The sequence below is a fragment of the Salvelinus namaycush genome, chromosome 8 (assembly GCF_016432855.1).
Source record: "Salvelinus namaycush isolate Seneca chromosome 8, SaNama_1.0, whole genome shotgun sequence".
Taxonomy (NCBI): Eukaryota; Metazoa; Chordata; class Actinopteri; order Salmoniformes; family Salmonidae; genus Salvelinus; species Salvelinus namaycush.
Genome location: NC_052314.1, coordinates 41,214,473 through 41,240,277, shown reverse-complemented (window position 1 = coordinate 41,240,277; position 25,805 = coordinate 41,214,473). Strand labels below are relative to the sequence as shown.

Here is a 25,805-nt window from a genome sequence, read left to right as displayed (position 1 = left end):
AATGTCATTAGCTGGCTGGCTAGCTAGCTATGTTTTAGTAACAGCATCATCAGTGCTTCATTGATAACCTGATTTTACATTTGCAATCACTTAGTTATAACTTCACTATTTATGTAATTAACTTCTTATGGCTGCAATCCTGGTAACGGGATGATATGACAACAGCCAGTGAAAGTGCAGTGCGCCAAATAAAAAAAAAAACAGAAATCTCATAATTAAAATTCCTCAGACATGCATGTTTCTTATACCATTTTAAAGGTAATCTTGTTGTTAATCTCACCAAAGTGTCCGATTTCAAATATGCTTTTCAGCGAAAGCACCACAAACGATTATGTTAGGTCACACCAAACCACAATAAGCATAGCCATTTTTCCAGCGAAAGATAGCAGTCACAAAAAGCAGAAATATAGCTAAAATTAATCACTAACCTTTGATGATCTTCATCAGATGACACTCATAGGATTTCATGTTACACAATACATGCATGTTTTGTTTGATAAAGTTCATATTTATATAAAAAAATCTGAGTTTACATTGGCGCGTTACATTCACTAGTTCCAAAAACATCCAGTGATGGTGCATAGCCACATCGTTTCAACAGAAATACTCATCATAAATGTAGATGATAATACAAGTTATACACATGGAATTATAGATATACCTCCTTAATGCAACCGCTGTGTCAGATTAAAAAAAAAAAAACTTTACGGAAAAAGCAAACCATGCAATAATCTGAGACGGAGCTCAGAGTCAAATTAGCCGCCATGTTGGAGTCAACAGAAACCAGAAATTACATGATAAATATTCCCTTACCTTTGATGATCTTCATCACAATGCACTCCCAGGAATCCCAGGTCCACAATAAATGCTTGATTTGTTGGATAATGTCCGTTATTTATGTCCAATTAGCTACTTTGGTTAGCGCGTTTGGTAAACAATTCCAAAGTCACAAAGCGCGTTCACTAAAACGTGACGAAATGTCCAAAAGTTCCGTAACAGTCAGTAGAAACATGTCAAACGATGTATTGAATCAATCTTTAGAATGTTGTTAACATACATCTTGAATAACGTTCCAACCGGAGAATTACATTGACTTCAGTTGAGCGATGGAACGGAGCTGCCTCTCACGCGAACGCGCGTGGTCAAAGCGTGGTCACCTCATGGCAGTGGTTACTCATTCCTGTCTCCTTCGGCCCCCCTTCACAGTAGAGTCATCAGACAAAGTTCTATTGACTGTTGACATCTAGTGGGAAGTGAAAACTCATTCATATCTCGCTGTAATTTCAATGGGAGTTTGGTTGAAAATCTACCAGCCGCAGAAAAAATCCAAACAGGAAGTGGAACTTCTCAGGTTTTTGCCTGCCATATGGGTTCTGTTATACTCACAGACATAATTCAAACAGTTTTAGAAACTTCAGAGTGTTTTCTATCCAATACTAATAATAATATGCATATATTAGCAACTATGACTGAGGAGCAGGCCGTTTACTCTGGGCACCTCTGTGCACCTTTCATCCAAGCTACTCATTACTGCCCCTGCAGCCATAAGAAGTTAACCAACTTATCAATATTGGTAAGTTGGATAGCCAAATCATGTTGGCTAATTTCTTCCAATCTTTCTAATTGACAAAATAAAATTTATAAAAATTCTCTCCATTTCTTTCTGCGTACAAGGTACCAAATCCAGACTTAAAGTTGGCAACCTCAACATTGACGTCACCATTGTCTCTCTCCCCCCTACACATGCAACCATGGCGTCATCCTGGATTCCACCCTCTCCTTCGATCACCACGTCCGACAATGTTCTTCCACCTCCGTAACCTCTCCGGAGTCAGGTCCTCCCTCTCCCGTCCTGGCGCTAAAATCCTCTTTCATGCATTGATCTCCTCCCAACGAGACTACTGTAATTAACTACTCTGAGGCATCAACACAAGCTCCATAAACTCCAAATGGTTCAAAACTATGCAGCTTGATTTCTCACGACACCACCCATGTCAGATTATTATTATTTTTAATTTTTTTTTAATTTAGCGAGTAGTGGAATAAACCATGGTCTATAACCAAGTAGGAATTCAATGGGTGGGGGCGACGTGACTATTTGAAGACACATTTGTAGTGTGTGGGGGCTGTGGTCACCAACCAACCTCCTGGAGATCTATTCTACGGTTGATTATCACTCCAACATCACATATCACAACAGATTCCGCCAAACAAGTTAGTCAGAAGCTAAGTGTAATTGTGTGTGTGCAATACTGCAACTCTTCCACTGATTAACGTGTATGTGACCAATAAAATGTGATTTGATTATACCTTATCTGATTGTTTAGCGAACAACCTCTTACTTTCACCATGATCTGTTTTCCTCTCACAGGAACACCTTCCAGAGCTTGAACACATGTAAAAAGATACTTACATGCTATGATTTCGACTTTCATTATAACCTTGTTTGCAATCTGTTTATGTAAATAACTTACGAGAATTTGAAGAATGACACTTTAATGCTAGTCTCGTTATTTTATTTACTTTCAACAACCGAAAACATTCCAAAATGTGTAATTCATGTGTTTACTCATTAGAAATAATGATAATCTTCAGTCTCATTACAAAGTCTATTTGGCAAAATTATGAAGTAGACTTTGATTATTCGGAAGTATTACTTGTTTGGCCTCAGATGCAGAGTCCTATGGTCTGCCTGTAGATAATCATGGTGTTTGTGCATTGAATAAACGGCAGACAGGGTATAGGCCAGGATGCAATATATTCAAATTTGTATCCCCATGCCCACACAGTTGGACTAAACATTTCAGAGGCTTAGGGAAATAAATTATAAAAAAATATATTTTTAATTATATTCAATAAATAAACTACAATGATTGGTTAGACATATAGGGATACTTTAAACATGTTCACTATTTACCTAGTCTCTCTAGACAATGTACCAATGCTCCAGCTTAACATGTCTGTAGAAGTTCCAACGTCAGTTGGGACATTCGGAAATTGGAAGCGCGTCACCGGTAAAGACACTGCCGTATCTGCTTCTTGTCCTAGCTAAACATGAGCACAATTCCTGCCTGCATTTTAAGCCCCACCTACCCAAACGTGTGATTTGTTAAGAGTGTTGATTGTCTGAAGAGGACCCTCCCTGAAAAATAATTATATTAATCCTTTTGAAATGTCAGAAGCTGACATCCTCCCCAGGCCTTGTGTCGTTGCCTAGCTTATGATGCGCCACGGTCTGGAATATACAAGACTAGTCTTTACCTTGCCTAGGAGGCTATCTGATTGCTTTATTGACCGTTGGAGGACAAACGTGGATAAATAATCTCAGTAGAAATTGTTAGCTGTTCCCGCTCTGGATCTCACCCAATATGTACTAATCATTGAACGGTTACATTTCTCGGTTGATGTTCATATCTAAATCGATGGCTTCCGTATTTGATCCTGCCTGAAAATGACCATCTGCAAATGTGGGTGTGACCCAACTGGTTACTTATGGCCTTCAAATACAGTTAGTTGCATTATTACTTTTGTGCTGCAGAATTCACCAGTTACTGGTTTTGATTGAATAGTTTTCTTTGTCTCCAGTTAAGGTAGAACGCATCATAACCCTAGCTAGGCTATGATGGTTCAATAAGGAGTCATTGTCTTATGATTTGACCCTAGCCATGGTTGATCCTAGCACCTCTTCTGACTGGTTTCCTCTTATCTGTCTCTACAGTTAGAAGTAATGCTGGAAGACAGCTTGAGCCTGCCCAGCAATGGCAAGCTCTACTCCAAGGTGCTTAACTGGGTCCAGCGCAGACTGTGGGAGAATGGCGACCAACTGGATAGACTGATGGAGGAGGTCAGTACCGTAGCTGGAGTCTAGCTTGCACCCATCCGCCCCATATCCCTCCCTCCCCTCCTTTCTGCACTTTCCTCTAACAAGTTGAGGCACTGTTTACAACTCAACGTGGCATGATGTCATTTCACACACTGTGTTAGGACTGTTTGTTTGTTTTTTCGTTCTTTTTTTTAAGTGTTAAGTTATGCAGTACAGTGTACCTGGCCATACTGCAAACTAGAGGTGAGCAGAGACACAGCCGTGCGGGTGTTCGCTCTTTGATATTTATGTTTTAGTGATCAGTTGGTTCCACCCACAGTAGTATGACTTTTGGTCTCTTTCGCATGGAAACAAAGTGAGTGAGCAGGTCTTTGACTCTGTTCTGTCTCACTGATGCCCTTCTCTTTCTGAGCCGGGGTGTGTGCGCATTAAGTGTGCGTTTGCGTGCGTGTGTCAGCGAGCACTCCAGTTCTAATGACTGTTCCTCCCCGTTGATTTCTCTGTCCTCCCAGGTTTATTAACAGCAGCAGGAGACGACTGAAGAGCCAAGACTGAGCCACCAGGGTAATGAGTCAGAGAACGAGAAACAGAGAGAGAAAAAGAGGGAGGAGAGAAGCACCTCCCTCTCTCTACAGCCGGATATACAGTCGGATTGATCATCCGGATATACAAAATGACATGCAGTAGAGTACTCACAGAAACCCATATCCACTGAACAGTACATCTGCTTAGCACATAACCATGATTAACCCAACCACCCCCCCCCCCGAGACTCGATACACCCCTCATCGTTCACTGATCTAACCCCTTATTTTGGAACCGCATTTAATATGAACCATATTTAATCCAAATCAGTGATTGCACAGTACATTTTAAGAGCTTTGTCCTTTAACGTGGGAAAGAGCAGAATGACGGCCATTTAAACCAACTTTTGAAATGCTTCTCTGCTCAAGCATATTCTACGCATCATCTCCATGCCCACATCATAATCCAATCACTTATTTGAACAGTTTTTTTTTTTACTGTAACTTTGTTTGAAAACATCTCTTTTTTTATTTATTTTATGACTACTTGTATGAAATGTTAATGTATGTCAAAGCTTTGCCTTCACCTGCTGTATGAAAGCATACCTCAGTGCCTTTTTTCTAATGTTTTCCTATGCAATTATAATGACCGACTTCATCAGCCAGCCAGGAGCGTGGTTTCTGGTTTCCAAGCAGCCGGTGTGAGGTCATGAGGACAGAAGAAGTTTCCAAATGTTGCGTATTTACCAAACCCAGACTCCTCCTTTTTTAGATCTTATGGCGAGAGGGCAGCACAGAAGCAGGAACTGCTGATTTTGTGCGGCCTCCTACATGTCCTGTAACTACTTCTGTGTGTCTATGTTGATAAAGAAGCATTGGCTCCTACCAGTGACAACAGATCAGCCTTCCTCCCCCACTGTCCTCCTTCCTCCCTCCCTTTCGTGTTGCCCGGGATGCTGCTGTGTTGCCATGGAGACAGGCTGCCACATGGGTGATGTCACTGTGTGTCTTGCAGGTGCAAACGTTGTACTACTCAGCCGACCACAAGCTGCTCGATGGCGCACTCGTCATTGAGGAACATGGGATGTTTGGGGTTGGTGCGGAGGAGGACCACATGCAGTTTGTTCAGGTACACAACCCACCCCTACCTGGCCCTTTCCTGGGCCTACCCGAGTGTCGCTTGGCCCAACCTGGTTTTTATCCCACCTTATGTAGCCTGGCAACAAGGCAAACAATTTGTTTGTAGAACCTGGGGATACTACAGACCTGCTTGCGTAGCTCATGTTGCATGTTAGACTGGTTCTCAGATCAGTCTTTTGGAGATTGGGTAGTGATTACTACCTTTTTTGTGTGTTTTGTCTCAGTATGTAGCTGCTTCTGCATTTGTAAAAGTCTTCCCATTGTCTGTGCTGTCTTTCAGCTTGTTCAGATGGTTTAAAATGGGTTGTAGGCTGCTTTGAAACATTTCAGGGGGACTGGCACTGCTAAAAGAATGTGCTTGGATGTATTTCTAGGCAGGTTTAAACCCAGGTTTAGTCAATTTTCAGGCCAGATTGTGGAGTGTGCGCTCTGCAGCCAGCTGGTGTATTAGCCAGTGGTGGGATAATGTGGCTGTTACCTCTAGCTGGGCTTCTGTAGCTGCTTTCTGCTCTTGCAGAAGAAGCCCCCTCGTGAGAACAGCAACACCCAGAGACAGCCGAGCTCCGCCACCTCCGGCAGCTCCTCACCCTCCGGCTTGGCCTTCAACACACCCAAACCCTGCAGGAGAGAGTGGAAGTACATCGCCTCCGAGAAGTCCACCAGTAAGTGAATGTGTCGAAGAATGTTTGAAGCCTTCGGTGTCAAGGAGTGGGTGTATAGCATAATAATGTGTATGAATATCCTAATGTTTAACTTCTACGGATCCGGGATCATCCTCATCAAAAAAGCTGACTAGCATAGCCTAGCCTAGCGCCACAGGGATATAATATAATTTCATGAAATCACAAGTCCAATACAGCAAATGAAAGATAAACATCTTGTGAATCCAGCCAACATTTCAGATTTTTTAAAATGTTTTACAGCGAAAACACAATATATATTTATGTTAGCTCACCACTATAGCCAAACACACAACTCCATTTTTTCACCGCAAACATAGCTTTCACAAAACCCACAAATAGAGATAAAATTAATCACTAACCTTTGAACAACTTCTTCAGATGACAGTCTTATGACATGTTATACAATACATTTATGTTTTGTTCGAAAATGTGCATATTTATAGCTACAAATCCTGGTTTTACATTGGTGCCATGATCATAAATGGCACCAAAACAGCCAGAATAATTACAGAGAGCAACGTGAAATACATAAATACTCATCATAAAACATTTATGAAAGATACATGTTGTACAGCAAATGAAAGATACACTTGTTCTTAATGCAACCGCTGTGTTAGATTAAAAAAAAAAAAAATACTTTAGTGCACAGCATGCAATAATCTGAGACAGCGCCCAGCCATTCTCCGCCATGTTGGAGCCAACATATTCCACAAAAATACGAAATAACATCATAAATATTCTCTTACCTTTGATGATCTTCCATCAGAATGCAGTGCAAGGAGTCCTAGTTCCACAATAAATCGTTGTTTTGTTTTAGAATGTCCATTTCTTCTGTCGAATTAGCAACTTTGGCTAGCATGGTGGAGCGCACATGTCCATGAACGTTTGGCGCATGGAACGAAAAATTCCAAAAGTCATAATAAAAGTCGAATAAACTGGTCAAACTCAGTTGAAAATCCATCTTTATGATGTTTTTCTCATATGTATCCAATAACGTCCAAGACGGAGCATTTCGTCGTGTCTACCTAACGCATTGCAGAAAATAATATGGTGCTCCCAAGTGCGCAGCAAAATACTGCCAATATGGCGGACCTGTCACTCCAAAAGCTCTCATTCGGTCTCACATCAAGCTAGACACCCCATTCAACCTTCTACTGCCTGTTGACATCTAGTGGAAGGCGTATGAAGTGCATACCGATCCATAAATATAAGGCAATTGAATAGGCAAGGCCTATTCAGAGACCCATTTTCTGAATTTTCACTTCCTGCCAAATGAGTTTTGTTTTACTCACAGATATAATTCAAACAGTTTTAGAAACTAGTGTTTTCTATCTAATAATAATATGCATATCGTATGATCTAGAACAGAGTACGAGGCCGTTTAATTTGGGCACGATTTTTTCCCAAAGTCGAAATGGCGCCCCCTATTTCCAAGAGGTTTTAAGATAATAACATTTTAAGTGTTTTATTTAGTTATTACCATCACCTCCGCTCATACCATCACCTCCCTCCCTCCTTCTCCCCTCTCTCTTCCAGACAACACCTACCTGTGTCTGGCAGTACTGGACGGGGTGTTGTGCGTGATCTTCCTGCATGGCCGCAACTCTCCCCAGAGTTCTCCCTCTGCCACACCATGTCTGATGAAGAGCCTGAGCTTTGAGGCTCAGTCTGAGGAGCTGGAGGAACACCCGCTGACCTCCATGCACTACGCACGCTCTGGCCTGGGCACTGCCACCCTGCACGGCAGGCTCATCGCTGCAGGTATGCAGAGTTAACCAGCCAATGGGCCTCTCTATCTGGAGTCTGGCACTGACAGGTCTCAAGCCTCAGATCGTCCAAATCAACCCTGTCCTGTTACTGACCTGGCATCCTCTGTGTATGTTCCCTCCAGGAGGGTATAACCGGGAGGAGTGCCTGAGGACTGTGGAGTGTTACGACCCCAAAGAGGACCGCTGGACCTTCACTGCTCCCATGCGGACTGCCAGGGCTCGCTTCCAGATGGCCGTGCTCATGGTACAACACACCCCTGTCCTTTGAACCCGCATTTCATATGATTGACAGGTGCCTGTCTGACCCGGACTGATCAAGAGTTTTCTGACTTAAACCTGCCTCTGTCTCCTCTGATCTCTTAGGGTCAGCTGTATGTGATGGGTGGCTCCAACGGTCACTCAGACGAGCTGAGCTGTGGGGAGACCTACGATCCGCACACTGACACGTGGGCTCAGGTGGCAGAGCTCCGGACCAATCGCTGCAACGCAGGTGTCTGCTCGTTGAACAATAAGCTGTTTGTGGTGGGAGGGTCAGACCCCTGTGGGCAGAAAGGACTGAAGAACTGTGATGCTTTTGACCCTGTGACCAAGACCTGGAACAACTGTGCCCCTCTCAACATCAGTACGTACCAATACTACACATACACTTCCCTACGTATTTATTTTAATTTGGCTTTATACTCCAGCATTTGATTTGAGATCAAATGTTTTATATGAGGCGACAGTACAGAATGTCACGATTATTTAAAGGTTTTTCCACATTAATGTAGAAGTGTTCAGTAACATTCTGTTCTTATTTACAATAAAAGTGACTCAAAAATGACAAATGATTTACCATTCATTGGGCACAACATAATCTGAAACACAACCAAAACAAACTAAAAATAAACCCAACAAGTTTGAAGACTCACGATCTTAGGCATTGCATGCTAGGTAAATGGGACCAAATACTAAACTTTTGACTGAATTGAATACACAAAGTACATTTGTCAAAGTACTTGACACCTTGAAATGGGCGGACTAGATACATAAAGTGCATTTCTAAACGGTAAAACAGATGTATGAAAATACCCTCAAGTAAAAGGCTAAATTCTTTACTGTCACCTCATATAAAACATTTGATATCAAATCCCAAATGCTGGAGTATAAAGCAAAATTAAATTAAAAGCAAATACGATTGTACTATACACACATGCTGTACCAATATCACACACACTGAGCAAAAAGGGTTCCAGATTATACCAAAAAGGGGTTCTTTGATCTGTCACAGGACTGGATGCTTTAGTAATGGTGCTTATGTACAGTGCATTCAGAAGGTGTTCAGACCACTTGAATTTTTCCACATTGTTAGGTTACAGCCTTATTCTGAAATGGATGAAATTGTTTTTTCCCCATCTATCTACACACAATACCCCATAATGACAAAACAAAAACAGGTTTAGACATTTTTGCAAATTTAAAGAAAAACTGAAATATCACAAGTATTCAGACCCTTTACTCAGTACTTTGTTGAAGCACCGTTGGCAGCGATTACAGCCTCAAGTCTTCTTGGGTATGATGCTTGACACACCTGTATTTGGGGAGTTTCACCTATTCTTCTCTGTAGATCCTCTCAAGCTCTGTCAGGTTGGATGGGTAGCGTCGCTGCACAGCTATTTTCAGGTCTCTCCAGAGATGTTCGATCGGGTTCAAGTCCGGGCTCTGGCTGGGCCACTCAAGAACATTGAGACTTGTCCAGAAGCCACTCCTACGTTGTCTTGGCTGTGTGCTTAGGGTCGTGGTCCTGTTGGAAGGTTACCCTTGGCCCCAGTCTGAGGTCCTGAGCGCACTGGAGCAGGTTTTCATCAAGGATCTCTGTCCTTTGCTCTGTTAATCTTTCGCTTAACCCTGACTAGTCTCCCAGTCCTTGCCGTTGGAAAAACATCCCCACAGCATAATGTTGCCACCACCATGCTTAACCTTAGGGATGGTGCCAGGTTTCCTTCAGACGTGACGCTTGGTATTCAGGCCAGAGTTCAATCTTGGTTTCATCAGACCAGAGAATCTTGTTTCTCATGGTCAGAGTCCTATAGATGCCTTTTGGCAAACTCCAAGTGGACCGTCATGTTCCTTCTACTGAGGAGTGGCTTCCGTCTGGCCACTCAACCATGAAAGCCTGATGGTGAAGTGCTGCAGAGATGGTTGTCCTTCTGGAAGGTTCTCCCATCTCCACAGAGGAACTCTGGAACTCTGTCAGAGTGACCATCGGGTTCTTGGTCACCTCCCTGACCAAAGCCCTTCTCCCCTGTTTGCTTGGTTTGGCCGCGCGGCCAGCTCTAGGAAGAGTCTTGGCGGTTCCAAACTACTCCCATTTCAGAATGATGGATGCCACTGTTCTTGGGGACCTTCAATGTTGCAGAAATGTTTTGATACCCTTCCCCAGTTCTATGCCTCAACACAATCCTGTCTCGGAGCTCTAGGGACAAATCCTTCGACCTCATGGCTTGGTTTTTGCTCTGACATGCACTGTCAACTGTGGGATCTTATAGACAGGTGTGTTTGTTTCCAAATCATGTCCAATGAACCACATGTAGACTACAATCAAGTTGTAGAAACATCTTAAGGATGATCAATGGAAACAGTATGCACCTGAGCTCAATTTCGAGTCTCATAGCAAAGGGTTTGAATACTTATGTAAATGAAGTATTTGTTTTTTATACATTTGTAAAAAACTGTTTTTGCTTTGTCATTATGGGGAATTGTGTGTAAATTGCTGAGTGAAATAATGTATTTAATCCATTTTAGAATAAGGATGTAATGTAACAAAATGTGGAAAAAGGGAAGGGGGCAGAATGCTTTCAGTACCAGTCAAAAGTTGAGACCTTCTCATTCAAGGGTTTTTCTTCATTTGTACTATTTTCTGCATTGTAGAATAATAGTGAAGACATCAAAACTATGAAATGACACACATGGAATCATGTAGTAACCAAAAAAGTGTTAAACAAATCAAAATATATTTGAGATTCTTCAAAGTAACCACCCTTTGCCTTGATGACAGCTTTGCACACTCTTGGCATTCTCTCAACCAGCTTCACCTGGAATGCTTTTCCAACAGTCTTGAAGGAGTTCCCACATTATACTGAACACTTGTTGGCTGCTTTTCCTTCACTCTGTGGTCCAACTCATCCAAAACCATTTCAATTGAATCGAGGTCGGGTGATTGTGGAGGCCAGGTCATCTGATGCAGCACTCAATTATTTAGTTAATCCATTTTAGAATAAGGCTGTAATGTAACAAAATGTGGATAAAGTCGAGGGGTTTGAATACTTTCCGATTTCGTTGTATCGCATATACTGTATTCGTGAAGAACTGGAATAGCTTTGAGTTCTGTGAATGTGAAAAGTGGGTAATGTGCAGTGTTAACTCTGTCTGTGTTCTCCTAGAGAGGCACCAGGCTGCGGTATGTGAGCTGGATGGCTTCATGTACGTGATTGGAGGTGCTGAGTCGTGGAACTGCTTGAACACGGTGGAGCGCTACAACCCTGAGAATAACACCTGGACCCTAATCGCCCCCATGAACGTAGCTCGCAGGGGGGCTGGGGTGGCCGTCTACGATGGTAAGAGACTACTCCATAGAAATGAAGTATTCAAATTCTATGTTCTGCTCTAAACGGGGGTGGGCTAGAGACGATTACCATGTATAGGGTACTCAGTTCACAGGGTGGGAATGCAGGTTGCAAACTTGGAATTTACTCAGATAAAATCTGATTTGTGCTGACCCTTTGCTCTCCTTTCTCTGCTCTCTCTCATCTCCTTCTCTTCCCCTCTCTAGGGAAGCTCTTAGTGGTTGGTGGGTTTGATGGCTCCCATGCACTGCGCTGCGTAGAGGTGTATGACCCAGTCCGTAACGCATGGAAGATGCTGGGTAGCATGACCGTGGCACGGAGCAATGCGGGTGTGGCCGCGCTGGGTGACGTCATCTGCGCCGTGGGCGGCTTCGACGGAAACAACTTCCTGAACACACTCGAGGTGTACGACCCTGAGACGGACGAGTGGAGCGACTGCGCCGAGGCCCTCTCCTCTTCCGCCTGAGGGTCAGGGGTTATGGGGGGGATCATTTTGGGGGGGTTGCCTAAAGCAACATCAAGCCTTTTATTTTTCGTGCTGTATATATTTAGATTTCTTTTTTTCTTTTTTGTATTAATAATGCCAACATTTTAATACATTTTTAGTGCAATTGAGTTTTTCTTTGAAAGTTTTCTATTGTTTTCTGGGGGTTTACAGAGAAACACCTACTGTTTTGGTCACCAAGACTACCTTGGACTTACTGGTGTGTTCAGAATAGGTGACGGTACTGGAAAACTTTGAGTTGACTTGTTTTAGGAAAGTGATTCTGAATATCTTTTTTTCATTTTGAACTGTCATTTTAGCTCACACATATTTAAATATCTGCAATTTTGAAGCCTTATTCAAAGAAAGAAGGTAACTCCCATGGCGTTTTTGTGTAGTTTAAACTGAAGCTGGATTGCTTGACAAATCTTTAATGCCTTTTTATATTTTTATACACTGCTGATTTACCAATAGAGGAAGTAGTGGACGCACATGTCTATTGAGTCATGAAACGAAACCAGTGCCAGTTTAGTAACGCGTAACACACTCGCACACACACGCTAACCAACTCTTTTGTTGCTGCATTTTGACTAATTTACTATTATGGAGATGCTGTTTTGTTGTGTTGAGCGTTTTAAAAGGGGTTCAGATATTTGGCTTCAATTTAATTTTGAGTTTAGATTGATTCAATTGGAAAGTGCTGCATCACATTTGTAACAAGCTGATATTTCTTAACTAATAAACCATTTCAACCTCTTTTAGTTTTCCAGTTCAATACAGTACTAGATCTAATAGTCAGGTTTGACTGGTTTGTTAAAGTGGAGTGACTTTCACTGTCTTTGAGGTAGCATTGGGAAATTTCCACCCTGGGGTTCTAATGAAATAACCTGCCTTATACACATTCTATAAACCTTCCACCAATTGGATGTTGCAAGTCACTATTTTTTTCCACCAGGACACAATTACTGTCCTCAAATATAGCATTTATCTCTCTTCTCTCTACACGAGCAGAAATGTATGGCAGCATGGTCTATGCAGCCAAATTCTGACCCTTTGCCTAATTGGCAAAATATCTGATCTGATTGGTCAATAGACCAATTTGTGGAAAGATATCAGAATTGGGCTGCGCAGCCATAGCTCCTCTACCAGTTAGTTTCCACTGGGACCAGATTATCTACCTCACTAATGGCTGAATTCAATCCGTATTGCGGCGCAACACCTGAGCTGTAGCTGCAATCCCTTGAACGACCCTGTCCTTGGACATTGGCTACCTTACCTAACACCTGTCTGTCAAAGACCACTAATCCCTCCCCCTCTACGTTCTGTCAAATCACAAAATAGCCTCCTGTAATCTGTGACGAGTGACGGCGTACCTGTCAATCACGTCGCAACCTGGCTGAGGGAAGTAGGCCACAGAAGGTTCGAGGGTAGCACTTCACTTTCTGCTGAGCGGTCATGGCTTTTGGCCAGGCCATGTCAAACAATTACCTACCCATAGAAATATAATTATACTTATATGGAATTATAATTGTTTGACATGGCCTGGTTCTAAATGAAAAGTCAGAATTTTGTTTCATTGTTTCACTGAATCAGACATAATGTCGGAGACAGAAAATATAAACCGCCTAGGGTCCCATAGGGACATGAGCTTTAGCCAGGATCAGGGTCACATGCATTGTAAAAGGGAGGTTAGGAAATGACACATGTTCTGTGACAAATATTTCACTAACTGTAAGATTAGTCCAATCTTCTAATCTACGCATAGATTCTATCAGATCAAGCGTTAACTGGTGATAGCCGACACCTAGCCACTCTTGTGTAGGCTATATAGAAATATTGAAAATCATTCAACCATAAGTCTAAACTGGAGGGGGTACTACTAAGCTGTATGGAGTTGTTTTAAGGTCATACCAAGGATAATTTTGCTATTTGATTTGGAATTTTAAGACCCCTTGAAGTATCGAAAAAATTATATGAATAAATTATTTGATGAATTTTTGGCCTTACTGCTATTAGCTCATGCAAACACATTGAATAACAGATTCACTACATGGAACAACATACATGTTTGTGAGAGTTTCACCTTTACACAGAGCGGTGTGTGTGTGTGTAGTCCAAACTGTTTGGACGTTACAGACAGAAGTTGTCTGAAGTCGGTACAGCCGATCTGCCAAGTCCCAAGAAGCTTGTGGGGGTCGTAGAGCAAAACAGAACGCCATTGTGTTCATGAGAGTTTTGTCTGGGGTCAAATAGTTTGTAGACTAAACCGTTCGAACGCTACAGATGATTTTGTGAGAAGACCGATTTTCGGAATGTGTCAAGGTCAGACAAACTCCACTCTAGCTCTGTCACCTTTCACCATAGATGCATATATTTGTTATATATTAACAATTCATCTCACTCTTGCTCTCTGGGATATATGGAGAGGATAGCGGGGATGTGTGATGTAATTGTACACTTTAAATGTGTTTACATAGATGACAATTGTCTCTTTTTATAATGAGGCAGACCACCACGGCTGGCTTGTATTAATGCATGAACTGTCACATTGGTACTGTACAAACTTCGACAAACGGTACACGGTCAAATATACATATGCATGGACATAGTCACATAAACCACAGACACTACGGTCTATCCAAACACTCACTACAGACCAGTGTCAACTTGAACGCTTCTATACTGTCCAGCAAAGGCTGTGGTTCTGTCCCAAATGGCACTCTATTCCCCATCTAGAACCCTATGGGGTTCAGCTGCCTCAGCAACCATAGAACACATCACCTGCTCAATAACAAAGGTTGAGCTAAGCTTTCAAAAACTTTCGATGAGCTGTCACAACTGTTCATTGGAACAGACACCGCTATTTCTGTACTCGTGAGTTCTGTACTTTATTTCTGTATTCAGCAGAGCAGCTAATGTGTCAACACGACTTCTAATGAAACTCCACTCTGACACCATTGCCTGGTCTCCAGTGAGCATTATAAACTCATCTACCGAGGAGCCCTAATGTTTTAGAGATGTTAATAGCTCTTTCTGTGGAAATGAATCAGCCAAGACCCCTGTGTTTTTAGTTTTAATCAACCTTTGTCAGACTCCAACTGTAATAATCATAAATTGTGTCAATGTTATGAGACAGCATAATAATGATTCAGCTATTGTTCAGTGATCTTTTCCGATCATTGGAGTGCTGTTTACTAGAGGCCGACCAATCTTTTTTTTTTTGTGGTCCGATTCCAATTTTGGGGGGAGAACACTTGCCAATACCTATACATCTGCCGATATACAAAATTTTTCAAAACTGAGTTCTCATAAATCAATATCCAAAAGAGCAATATTGTCAATGTTTCAATTTTTTTGTTCTTACATTGTGACAATAATGACATGAGATCTGCCGCAAGTGTTCAGATAAGCATGAATAACGGTGAAATAAATCGGACGATATCGATATATCGGTAAAATGGCAATAGCAGCCAATAATATCGGTGAAACGATATATCGTTCGGGCTCTAATTATAATATATTAATTGGTTGTTCACATCTCGTCACGGTAATTAGGCTTCTCCAAGCTCTGATGCTGCTGATGGGCATTAGTAGCCTACAAAACTTTGCTAACTGCCTGGTACTCAGCACTCTATTGTCCCTCTAAATCACTCTGACATCAATGCAAATGTATTCGAAAATCAAATCAAATACTTCATGATAGCCTGTGAGTTCATGTTGCACAACATTTCAAATCAAATGTTATTGGTCACATAAACTGTTAAGCAGATGTTATTGCTGGTGTAGCGAAATGCTTGCGCGAGATGCTTGCGTAGGCTATTGAATTGCGCAAGAATACAGAGGGAGGCTATTTTGATTTGTTTAACACTTTTTTGGTTACTACATGATTCCATATGTGTTATTTCATAGTTTTGATGTGTTCACTATTATTCTACAATGTAGAAAATAGTACAAATAAAGAAAAACCCTTGAATGAGTAGGTGTGTCCAAACTTTTGACTGGTACTGTATATTATTTAGTATAGGTAAAGACAAGATTAAATCAAGAACAGTCTGATGGGTGACAATATTATCTTATCACTTGTGAATGATATATTATCACTTGTGAATGATGCCCAGCATAAGAGACAATGCCTTTTTTTGCACACCTCATGTAGCCCATAGCCCTATAGGTTTCTATCACTAAAGTGGCCAAATAACTTCTTAAAATTAAGCACATTAATCTGCTTTACAAGGGGTGTAGAGCCTAAGTGGCATACATAAGCGGTGCGTGAGTTTCAAGTTTGGGCAAGATCCTTTTCACCATAAAAATGCACCTTTATAATAAAAGCATTACATCCATAATTGCATTTGCGGTCAATTTTGATCATGCTTTTTTCTGCTATTGGATCATTCAGGCTTATAGCCTACTACCATGTGGGCATTGCTGCGCTTATAATGTGAAGAAATAGCCTAATAGTTTATCAACATGTTAAGCTAAAGGTTCTGAACTGTTGCGTCAGGCTCATTGCATAAAAAAGTTTTTTTGATGCTAGTGGTTGTATTAATTTGGGATCTATCGCATCCCACAACTGTCCCAGACTATGTTTGGAATATTTATTTATCGCACAGAATAGAATAGGTCGACCTTTGTACTGTGGGGGATAGTAGATTGACATAGGCGAGTGCTTTTGCTGTTTGTTAGGCCTACTCATTTTGTTGGCTGATGATATCTTCGATATGCACCTCGGAATTGGACAAGGATGCATGCAGTTGTGTCCCCGATGTGTCTGTTTTCACTTGTAGCCTGTGAGAAAGACCCAATCACATGATGGAGCGCGCAGCACTCAGGGAGAAGGGCACATCGGCCACTGGCTGCAAAAGGCCTGTATTTCTTTAGGGTGCATTACGGCCACACAAAGGGGATGCTGGCATGAAATTCTAGGCATTATCAAGTGCTTCTCAAATTGTGAATGTGTGACTGATGTAGTGTGTACAGCCTGCGCAAAAACAAAGCAGAGCTCATGCCCTTCAAGATACTTTTTTCAAATCATCATTAGTCTCTCATCATGCAGCCTTACAATGTATTAAAAATCTAAACATTTCGCCCAACGTTTGTATAACAACTAAAGTTACATTAACAACTCTAAATTAAGCATATAGGAATACCTATTACATTGTTAACCACTCAACACAGAATAGCAGCTTGTGCGCACTCCCTCAAGTTGTTTGGAGAAAATATCCTTTCTATTTTATTCAGCTTTGTTCAATTGTATTCTTCATACTATAAAATAATGACATGGATTTCTAAGCAAATCTTGTCTGCTAAATGAACTAGTGTAACCCACAGCCATAAGCCATATGGCATAGCCAGATCAGGACCTAACAAATGGACAAATCAGAGTATGCTATTCTGTTCTTCTGAAATAGACTACATTTTCTTCATATCATGCTTCTTTAGACCTGTCTAAAATAAATCATGGATGTATTGTGAAGGTGTAGGCTATATTACATGGATTTATTAGACTTTTTAAAATGTTCCAAAGGTCAGCATCAGTGGCTTGTAGGCTACAGTATGTGTGGAAGACAGGAGATGCTAAATGTGTTTTATTTATTTTTATTTCACCTTTATTTAACCAGGTAGGCCAGTTAAGAACAAGTTCTCATTTACACATGCGACCTGGCCAAGATAAAGCAAAGCAGTGCAACAAAAACAACAACACAGAGTTACACATGGGATAAACAAACGTACAGTAAATAACACAATAGAAAACTCTATATACAGTGTGTGCAAATGTAGTAAGATTTGGGAGGTAAGGCAATAAATAGGCCATAGTGGTGTAATAATTACAATTTAACATTAACACTAGAGTGATGTGCAGATGATGATGTGCAAGTAGAGATACTGGGTGCAAAAGAGCAAAAAAACAAACAATATGGGGATGAGGTAGTTGGGTGGGCTATTTACAGATGGGCTGTGTACAGGTGCAGTGATCGGTAAGCTGCTCTAACAGCTGATGCTTATAGTTAGTGAGGGAGATATGTCTCCAGCTTCAGTGACTTTTGCAATTCATTCCAGTCATTGGCAGCAGAGAACTGGAAGGAAAGGCGGCGAAAGGAAGTGTTGGCTTTGGGGATGACCAGTGAAATATACCTGCTGGAGCGTGTGCTACGGGTGGGTGTTGCTATGGTGATCAGTGAGCTGAGATAAGGTGGGGCATTACCTAGCAAAGACTTATAGATGACCTGGAGCCAGTGGGTTTGGCGAAGGATATGTAGCGAGGGCCAGGCAACGAGAGCATACAGGTCGCAGTGGTGGGTAGTATATGGATCTTTAGTGACAAAACGGATGACACTGTGATAGACTACATCCAATTTGCTGAGTAGAGTGTTGGAGGCTATTTTGTAAATGACATCACCGAAGTCAAGGATCGGTAGGATAGTCAGTTTTACTACGGTATGTTTGGCAGCATGAGTGAAGGAGGCTTTGTTGCGAAATAGGAAGCCGATTCTAGATTTAATTTTGGAGATGCCTAATGTGAGTCTGGAAGGAGAGTTTACAGTCAAACCAGACACCTAGGTATTTCTAGTTGTCCACATATTCTAAGTCAGAACTGTCCAGAGTAGTGATGTTAGTCGGGCAGGCAGGTGCGGGCAGCGATCGGTTGAAGAGCATGCATTTAGTTTTACTAGCATTTAACCTTTTCACACGTACCAGCACATGTCCCTGTAGCATACGATCAAACCGGTGTGATTAGAACACTTACTTAGAATGTCCAGTTTCGGTATGAAGCAACAATCAGCATTTGAGCTGGCCACACTCTTTTTTCAGAAACATTTTGAACAAACACAGTCCTTACAAAGTTATGTCCAGAATGTGAGCAGTTTATTTTTGGATGCAATGTTCAGACATTCACAGAAGTATCTACAGCATAACACAATCATCCAAACCAGAAAAATGTAGGCTACATTTGTCCTAGCACTAACTGAGGAAAGATTGGCATAACACAAGAGGTCATATTTTTATAACTCTCGGCTGACAGAAACTACAATATGAATGAATTACTATTTACAATTAATCACATCACGGGTGAGCTCACCATTCATCGAAATAACTGAGTAAAACACTTTCTAGAAATTGAAAGAAATCCGAGGATGGGTAGTTTCTGCGTGCTGCCATGCTTGTTTTTTTCCGCATCAACCAAAGATAATAAGAGACCAGATTAGATTGGTCTGTTTATAGTATGCATGTTGAAGGGGGTGTGTCGTCTACGATCATCCACTTCCCTTCATTCACTTCCGGAAGTTTATCTGAAAGATGAGTGAACCATTCCTTCACCTCATTATAACATCTTTGGTGTGACAGACGTTTAGTGATACACAGAATGCATTGTATTATGTCAACAAACATGGCACCACACATAGCTGGCAAATAGCTTAGCTCATTGTAATCAGTACAACCTTCAAAAAAGTATTTTACACACATCATAGGTGTCCATTGCAATATATGCAATAATCGGTATGCATTGTTTGTCACCAGTAATTGAAAACATGAACAAAACTGTAGATACATTATGCTCCATACATACTGTACATACAGTTGAAGTCTGAAGTTCACATACATCGTTTTAACCATTCCTGACATTTAATCCTAGTAAAAATTCCCTGTCTTAGGTCAGTTAGGATCACCACTTTATTTTAAGAATGGGAAATGTTTTAAAAAAAAAATTATTTCACCTTTATTTAACCAGGTAGGCTAGTTGAGAACGAGTTCTCATTTGCAACTGCGACCTGGCCAAGATAAAGCATAGCAGTGTGAACAGACAACAACACAGAGTTACACATGGAGTAAACAATAAACAAGTCAATAACATAGTAGAAAGAAAAAAAAGAAAAAAAAAGAGAATCTATATACAATGTGTGCAAAAGGCATGAGGAGGTAGGCAATAAATAGGCCATAGGAGCGAATAATTACAATTTAGCAGATTAACACTGGAGTGATGAATCATCAGATGATCATGTGCGAATGGGAAATGTCAGAATAATAGTAGAGCAAATTATTTATTTCGGCTTTTATTTCTTTCATCACATTCTCAGTGGGTCAGAAGTTTACATTCACTCAATTAGTATTTGGTAGCATTGCCTTTAAATAGTTTAACTTTTATTTTTTTATTTTTATTTTTTTTATTTTTTTTTATTTTTTTGGGTGGATCAGCTTAATATTGCGGAAAGAATGTTGCTTCCAATGTAATTGTCTGCATCATTTCCAATCCCCCATATTTTTTTGGGTAAATATATATATCCATACACGCATGCATACATATATACATATATACAGTACATACACATACCTATATAGACATACATACTTTTTTAAAGAATATACCTTTATTATTATTCCCCGCAACCCTACCACCGCTCCCCCAATTGGAGTAAACTAATAAACACTTCTGCTTTTACCTTCAATTTATACATCTTATACCTATTTTACAGACACAGACTACTTTATAATAGTTCTCTCTTGTTTGTTCTTAGTCCTTCCTCTATTTCTGTTGTCCATCCAATTTTATTTCCACTTGTAACTGTGCTATTTCACAAAAGCTCCGCACCTATACACATTTCACAGATCCCGTATGCCCTACATTGTTTATCTTGTTATTAGTCCCACCCTTCAGTTCCACTCAACCCTTCCCATCTATCTTCCAACATCATCCATTTCGGATTTTTATTTGCCATATATTTTTCAACTGTGCTGTGATGCTTCACAAAAGATTTGAACCTTCCTATTCTCATAGCTTCTACAGATTGTAAATTAAAAATAAACATTTTTGCTAAAATAATTATTATATTATTGATTGATTGACTATGGCTTTTCAAATCCCCCAGTATTGCTATCTGTAGCGTTAGTTCTAGGCAAATGTTGCAATTCTTCAGCCATTCCTGGACCTGTGACCAAAAACGAGCTACATATGGACAATACCAAAATAAATGGTCTAATGACTCTGCCTCCTCACAGCAGAATCTACAGAGCTGGGAAGATTGTATACCCCATATATATAACATTCTATTAGTTGCAAGAATTTTGTACAATAATTTAAATTGAAAAATTCGAAGTTTTGAATCCGGCGTTGTTTTGCGTATCAATTCATAAACCATGTGCCATGGAATGGGTACATCGAACATCTCTTCCCAACTATTTTGCAATTTATATGGCACAGCTGTCAGTTTTTTGGTCCTTAAATGAAATTGGTATATGTTTTTATTTATCACACTTTTCTTTAACCATTTATGTTCTTTAATACAGGGCCGACATACAAGTTCCTTACTTTTTTCCCCTTCTACTTGCCTCTTCCATTTTTGTGGTAATGCTGCAATTAATTGGTTGTAATTTTGGGTAGAGCAGACATTTCCATATGTCTGTGTGAGCTGCATGTGTGACATAACTCCACCAGTCCTATTTATGATATCATTCACAAAAATTATACCTTTTTTAAACATTTCTTCGATAAATACCGTTTTTTTATCAATTACTATATTTGAATTTAACCACAATATTTGTTGTACTATTTGTTCCGTCCTTTCAGGTGGATTAAACTGAAATTGCAACCAACTTTCTAAGGCTTGTTTAAAAAATAAGGATATTTTGGAGATTATTTCCTTTTCAAACAACCGAAAGTGAGCAGGTGTAATCTGAATAAAGGGAAAAAGGCCCTTCTTGAACATAGGATGAGACATTCGTACCAATTTACTAGAGAACCAGTTTGGATTTAAGTATAACTTTTGTATGACTGATGCCTTTAGTGAGAGGTCTAATGCTTTAATATTTAATAATTTCTGCCCTCCGAATTCATATTCGTTATATAAATAGGCCCTTTTAATTTTATCTGGCTTGCCGTTCCAAATAAAATGGAATATTTTTTGTTCATATAATTTAAAAAGCAGGTCACTAGGTGTAGGCAAAACCATAAGCAAATAGGTAAACTGTGATATGACTAAAGAGTTAATCAGGGTGATTTTTCCACAAATAGACAAGTATTTTCCTTTCCATGGTAGCAAGATCTTATCTATTTTTGCTAACTTTCTATAAAAATTTATTGGAGTGAGATCATTTCTTTCTTTTGGGATTTTTATACCGAGTATGTCCACATCTCCGTCAGACCATTTAATTGGTAAACTACATGGCAATATAAAATGTGTATTTTTTAGTGATCCAATACGTAATATGGTACATTTATCATAATTTGGTTTTAATCCAGAGAGGATAGCAAAGGTATCTAGATCCTCTATGAGGCCGTGGAGAGACTCTAGTTGTGGTTTTAAAAGAAAACATGAATCATCAGCGTACAATGACACCTTAGTTTTTAAGCCACGGATTTCTAATCCATTAATATTAATGTTTGATCTAATTTTAATAGCTAACATTTCGATGGCAATAATAAATAGATATGCCGATAGTGGACAACCTTGTTTTACTCCTCTAGATAGTTTAAAACTTTCTGAGATGTAGCCATTATTTACTATTTTACACCTAGGGTTACTATACATAATTTTAACCCATTTTATAAGAGATTCCCCAAAATTGAAATATTCTAGGCATTTATATATAAACTCCAGTCGTACTTTATCAAAAGCCTTTTCAAAATCAGCTATGAAAACCAGACCTGGTGTCCCCGATATTTCATAGTGTTCTATTGTTTCCAGTACTTGCCTTATATTATCTCCAATGTATCGTCCATGTAAAAAACCTGTCTGATTAGGATGAATAATATCTGACAAAACTTTTTTTATTCTATGCGCCAAGCATTTTGCTAGGATTTTTGCATCACAACACTGAAGTGTAAGAGGTCTCCAATTTTTTAATTGGACTGGATCTTTATATATACCACTTGGGTCCTGTTTCAGTAATAACGATATCAGACCTTCTTGTTGCGTGTCTGATAATCTACCATTTATATAGGAGTGGTTAAAACAAGCTAATAATGGTCCTTTGAGTATATCAAAAAAAGTTTTGTATACTTCCACTGGTATGCCATCCAGCCCTGGAGTTTTCCCATCCTTAAAGGCCCCAATTGCATCAAGCAGTTCCTCCTCTGTAATTTGGCCTTCACATGAGTCTTTCTGTACAGATGTTAATTTTACATTATTAATAGGAAAAAAATCCATACAATTAGTTTCAGTTAGTGGAGATGGAGGAGCCTGAAACGAAAACATATTCTTAAAGTACTTTACTTCCTCTTTCAAAATATCATTTGGTGAATCATGCGTGACTCCATCATTTGTAACAAGTTTTAATACATTTTTTTTGGTAGCATTTCTATATTGAAGATTGAAAAAGAATTTGGTGCATTTTTCCCCATATTCCATCCAGTTCGCTTTATTTTTATAATGTATTACACTGGATCTTTCTTGAATAAGTTCCTCCATTTCTTTTTGTTTTTCCTCTAACTTATTCTGTGCCTCTATGGTACTGTTTTTATTGCTATCTAACTGTACTGTTAGTCCTTCAATTTCCTTTGTTAATATGGACTCTTTTGATCTAAATTGCTTTTGTTTTATAGATGAGTACTGAATTGCATGGCCTCTAAAGGCACACTTAAAAGTGTCCCATACAATAAGGGGATCTGCTGTACCTATGTTATGTCTGAAAAAGTCAGTTATAAAATCTTCTGTCCTAGTTCTAAACAATTTATCATCTAGTAGACTTTGATTAAATTTCCAATATCCTCGCCCACGTGGAAATTCTGTAAGAGAAATATATATGCCAATTATGTGATGATCCGACCGCATTCTGTCCCCTATCAACACTTTTTTAACTTTTGGTGCCAGAGAGAATGGTATAAGAAAGTAGTCAAGACGACTAGCTTGATTCAGCCTCCGCCATGTATATCTCACTAAATCAGGGTATTTAAGTCTCCATATATCCACTAATTCCAATATATCCATGACATTCATGATTTCCTTAAGTGCCTGAGGGTGATAGTTTGTAGTGTGATTTCCTTTCCGGTCTATAGAGGTATTTAAGACCGTATTAAAATCTCCCACTATAATAATAGAGTCTAGTGTTGCTTGTAGAGTTGATAAATTCTTATATATATTTTCAAAGAAGCTTGGATCATCATTATTCGGACCGTATAGGTTAACAAGCCATATTTGTTTATTGTCCAATAACATATTTAAAATAATCCATCTACCTTGAGGATCTGTTTGGACAATTTGCACATTTGGATCAAAATTATTGTTAATTAAAACCATCACCCCTTTTGAATTTCTTTGCCCATGGGAGAAATATATTTTGCCCCCCCAGTTCTTTTTCCACAAAACTTCATCTAAAACTGTTGAATGGGTTTCCTGTAAACAATAGATATTATAATCCTTCTCTTTTAGCCAGGTAAATACTGATCGTCTTTTCTTATTATCTGCTAAGCCATTACAATTGTAACTGGCTATACTTATTTCACCACTTACCATAATGAGACACACCTTTCATTCTTTTAATCAGAATATATTTTTGTAAACGTACTATTAAAAAGTAACATAATGATTGAGTGTCTATATAGTTGTACCATGATATTTGCATTTCTACTAAGTAAACCTCCAATTGGTCCCTACTATTCCACCCGCTAAAAGGCCTCATCTCGAGATGGCTTGTCATCCCAATGCCCGGTAGACCACCCTCGACCCCCTGTATCCCATAGCCCTGAACCGACTGGGATCCATTCTTTGAAAAGAGCATACAGTGCCATTTACCGAATTGAAGAAGATCAATTACCATATGCATTTCCATTGCCCTCACCTCGATTTGTATTATATATATCTGTGGATCATCCTCTATTGTCCCTAACATCTTTTACTTCTTCCTTCGCAACAGTTGTGGGATACACACATACACCCACACACACTCAGCCCTTACCCCCACACAACCATAAGCTCACTTTCTCAACAATTGCACCATCCCAGAGCCCAACTCAAGATGGGTCATGATTTACAAATGCACTTGCAGTTGCAGCTGCATGAGAAGGCCTGCAAGACCGCACAAAAAATTAGCAAAAATTGAGAGATTTATTTACCATTGTCATATCCTAGATAATGGAGGTCAAATGTACACCATATTCCTGAAACACCCACAATACGGCCACCCGTCATGACCATGTCCCCACGCATCTCCATGCAGTCCGACTTTGATTTTGTGCCGCCAGGGCCACAATAATATACCCCCTCTCTGAATGTCCGAGTGTGACCCCCTCCCCATGGGTTACTGCAGCTAGTGTTGCCAGCACTGCCACTGCCTGGGTGGGGGCACCCCACCGGAATCCCCACCGGCTAGGTACAAGGTCGTCAAGGTTCTCATTAGCAGCTTTGAGAATTTCCTTGTATATTATGCTCTCCCTTATTGGGGCTTTGGCTTTGCAGGACCAACCCTGCCAAGCAGGCTCAGAATCTTGAGGGGGCAGTGCTGCTCTTGGTCTCTGACCTCATTTTAGCTGCATACAGACCGCTTACAGCGGGCACATAAAACAGTTAGGGACTTCTCCTTAGTATCTGGGTCATTCAGGTGGGTGTCTAGGGTATAGTGCCATGGACCGTACCATTAAAATAGGATAATAAATAATTAGATATAATTTATAAAAAAATAAATAAAAAATGTAGTTCTCCATGATAGGACAATAAATAAATAAGACGTATAATTCATTATAAAAGTATATCCATCATCTGAACAACATTGAAAGCCCTCTCATACCCGGCTCACAGCAATACATTGGCTCTGGGATATGCAACCATTTCATTACTCACTCACTCAA

At 40.0% G+C, this 25,805-nt stretch overlaps 1 protein-coding gene across 2 annotated transcripts in view; it reads left to right on the top strand.

Moving 5' to 3' along the window:
* LOC120052675 (influenza virus NS1A-binding protein homolog A-like) overlaps positions 1 to 12,785 on the top strand; it is a 36,439-nt gene extending 23,654 nt beyond the window's left edge. Inside the window, exons 7-14 of one of the 2 annotated variants that reach the window (XM_038999724.1) lie at positions 3,719 to 3,844; positions 5,363 to 5,476; positions 6,005 to 6,149; positions 7,707 to 7,931; positions 8,062 to 8,183; positions 8,303 to 8,561; positions 11,362 to 11,535; positions 11,751 to 12,785. In XM_038999724.1, the coding sequence (XP_038855652.1) occupies positions 3,719 to 3,844; positions 5,363 to 5,476; positions 6,005 to 6,149; positions 7,707 to 7,931; positions 8,062 to 8,183; positions 8,303 to 8,561; positions 11,362 to 11,535; positions 11,751 to 12,010 (1,425 nt within the window). In that variant the 3' untranslated portion in view covers positions 12,011 to 12,785. The remainder of the gene's footprint in view (positions 1 to 3,718; positions 3,845 to 5,362; positions 5,477 to 6,004; positions 6,150 to 7,706; positions 7,932 to 8,061; positions 8,184 to 8,302; positions 8,562 to 11,361; positions 11,536 to 11,750) is intronic. The other variant, XM_038999725.1, reaches the window with a different exon arrangement.
* The last annotated feature ends 13,020 nt before the right edge of the window (positions 12,786 to 25,805 follow it).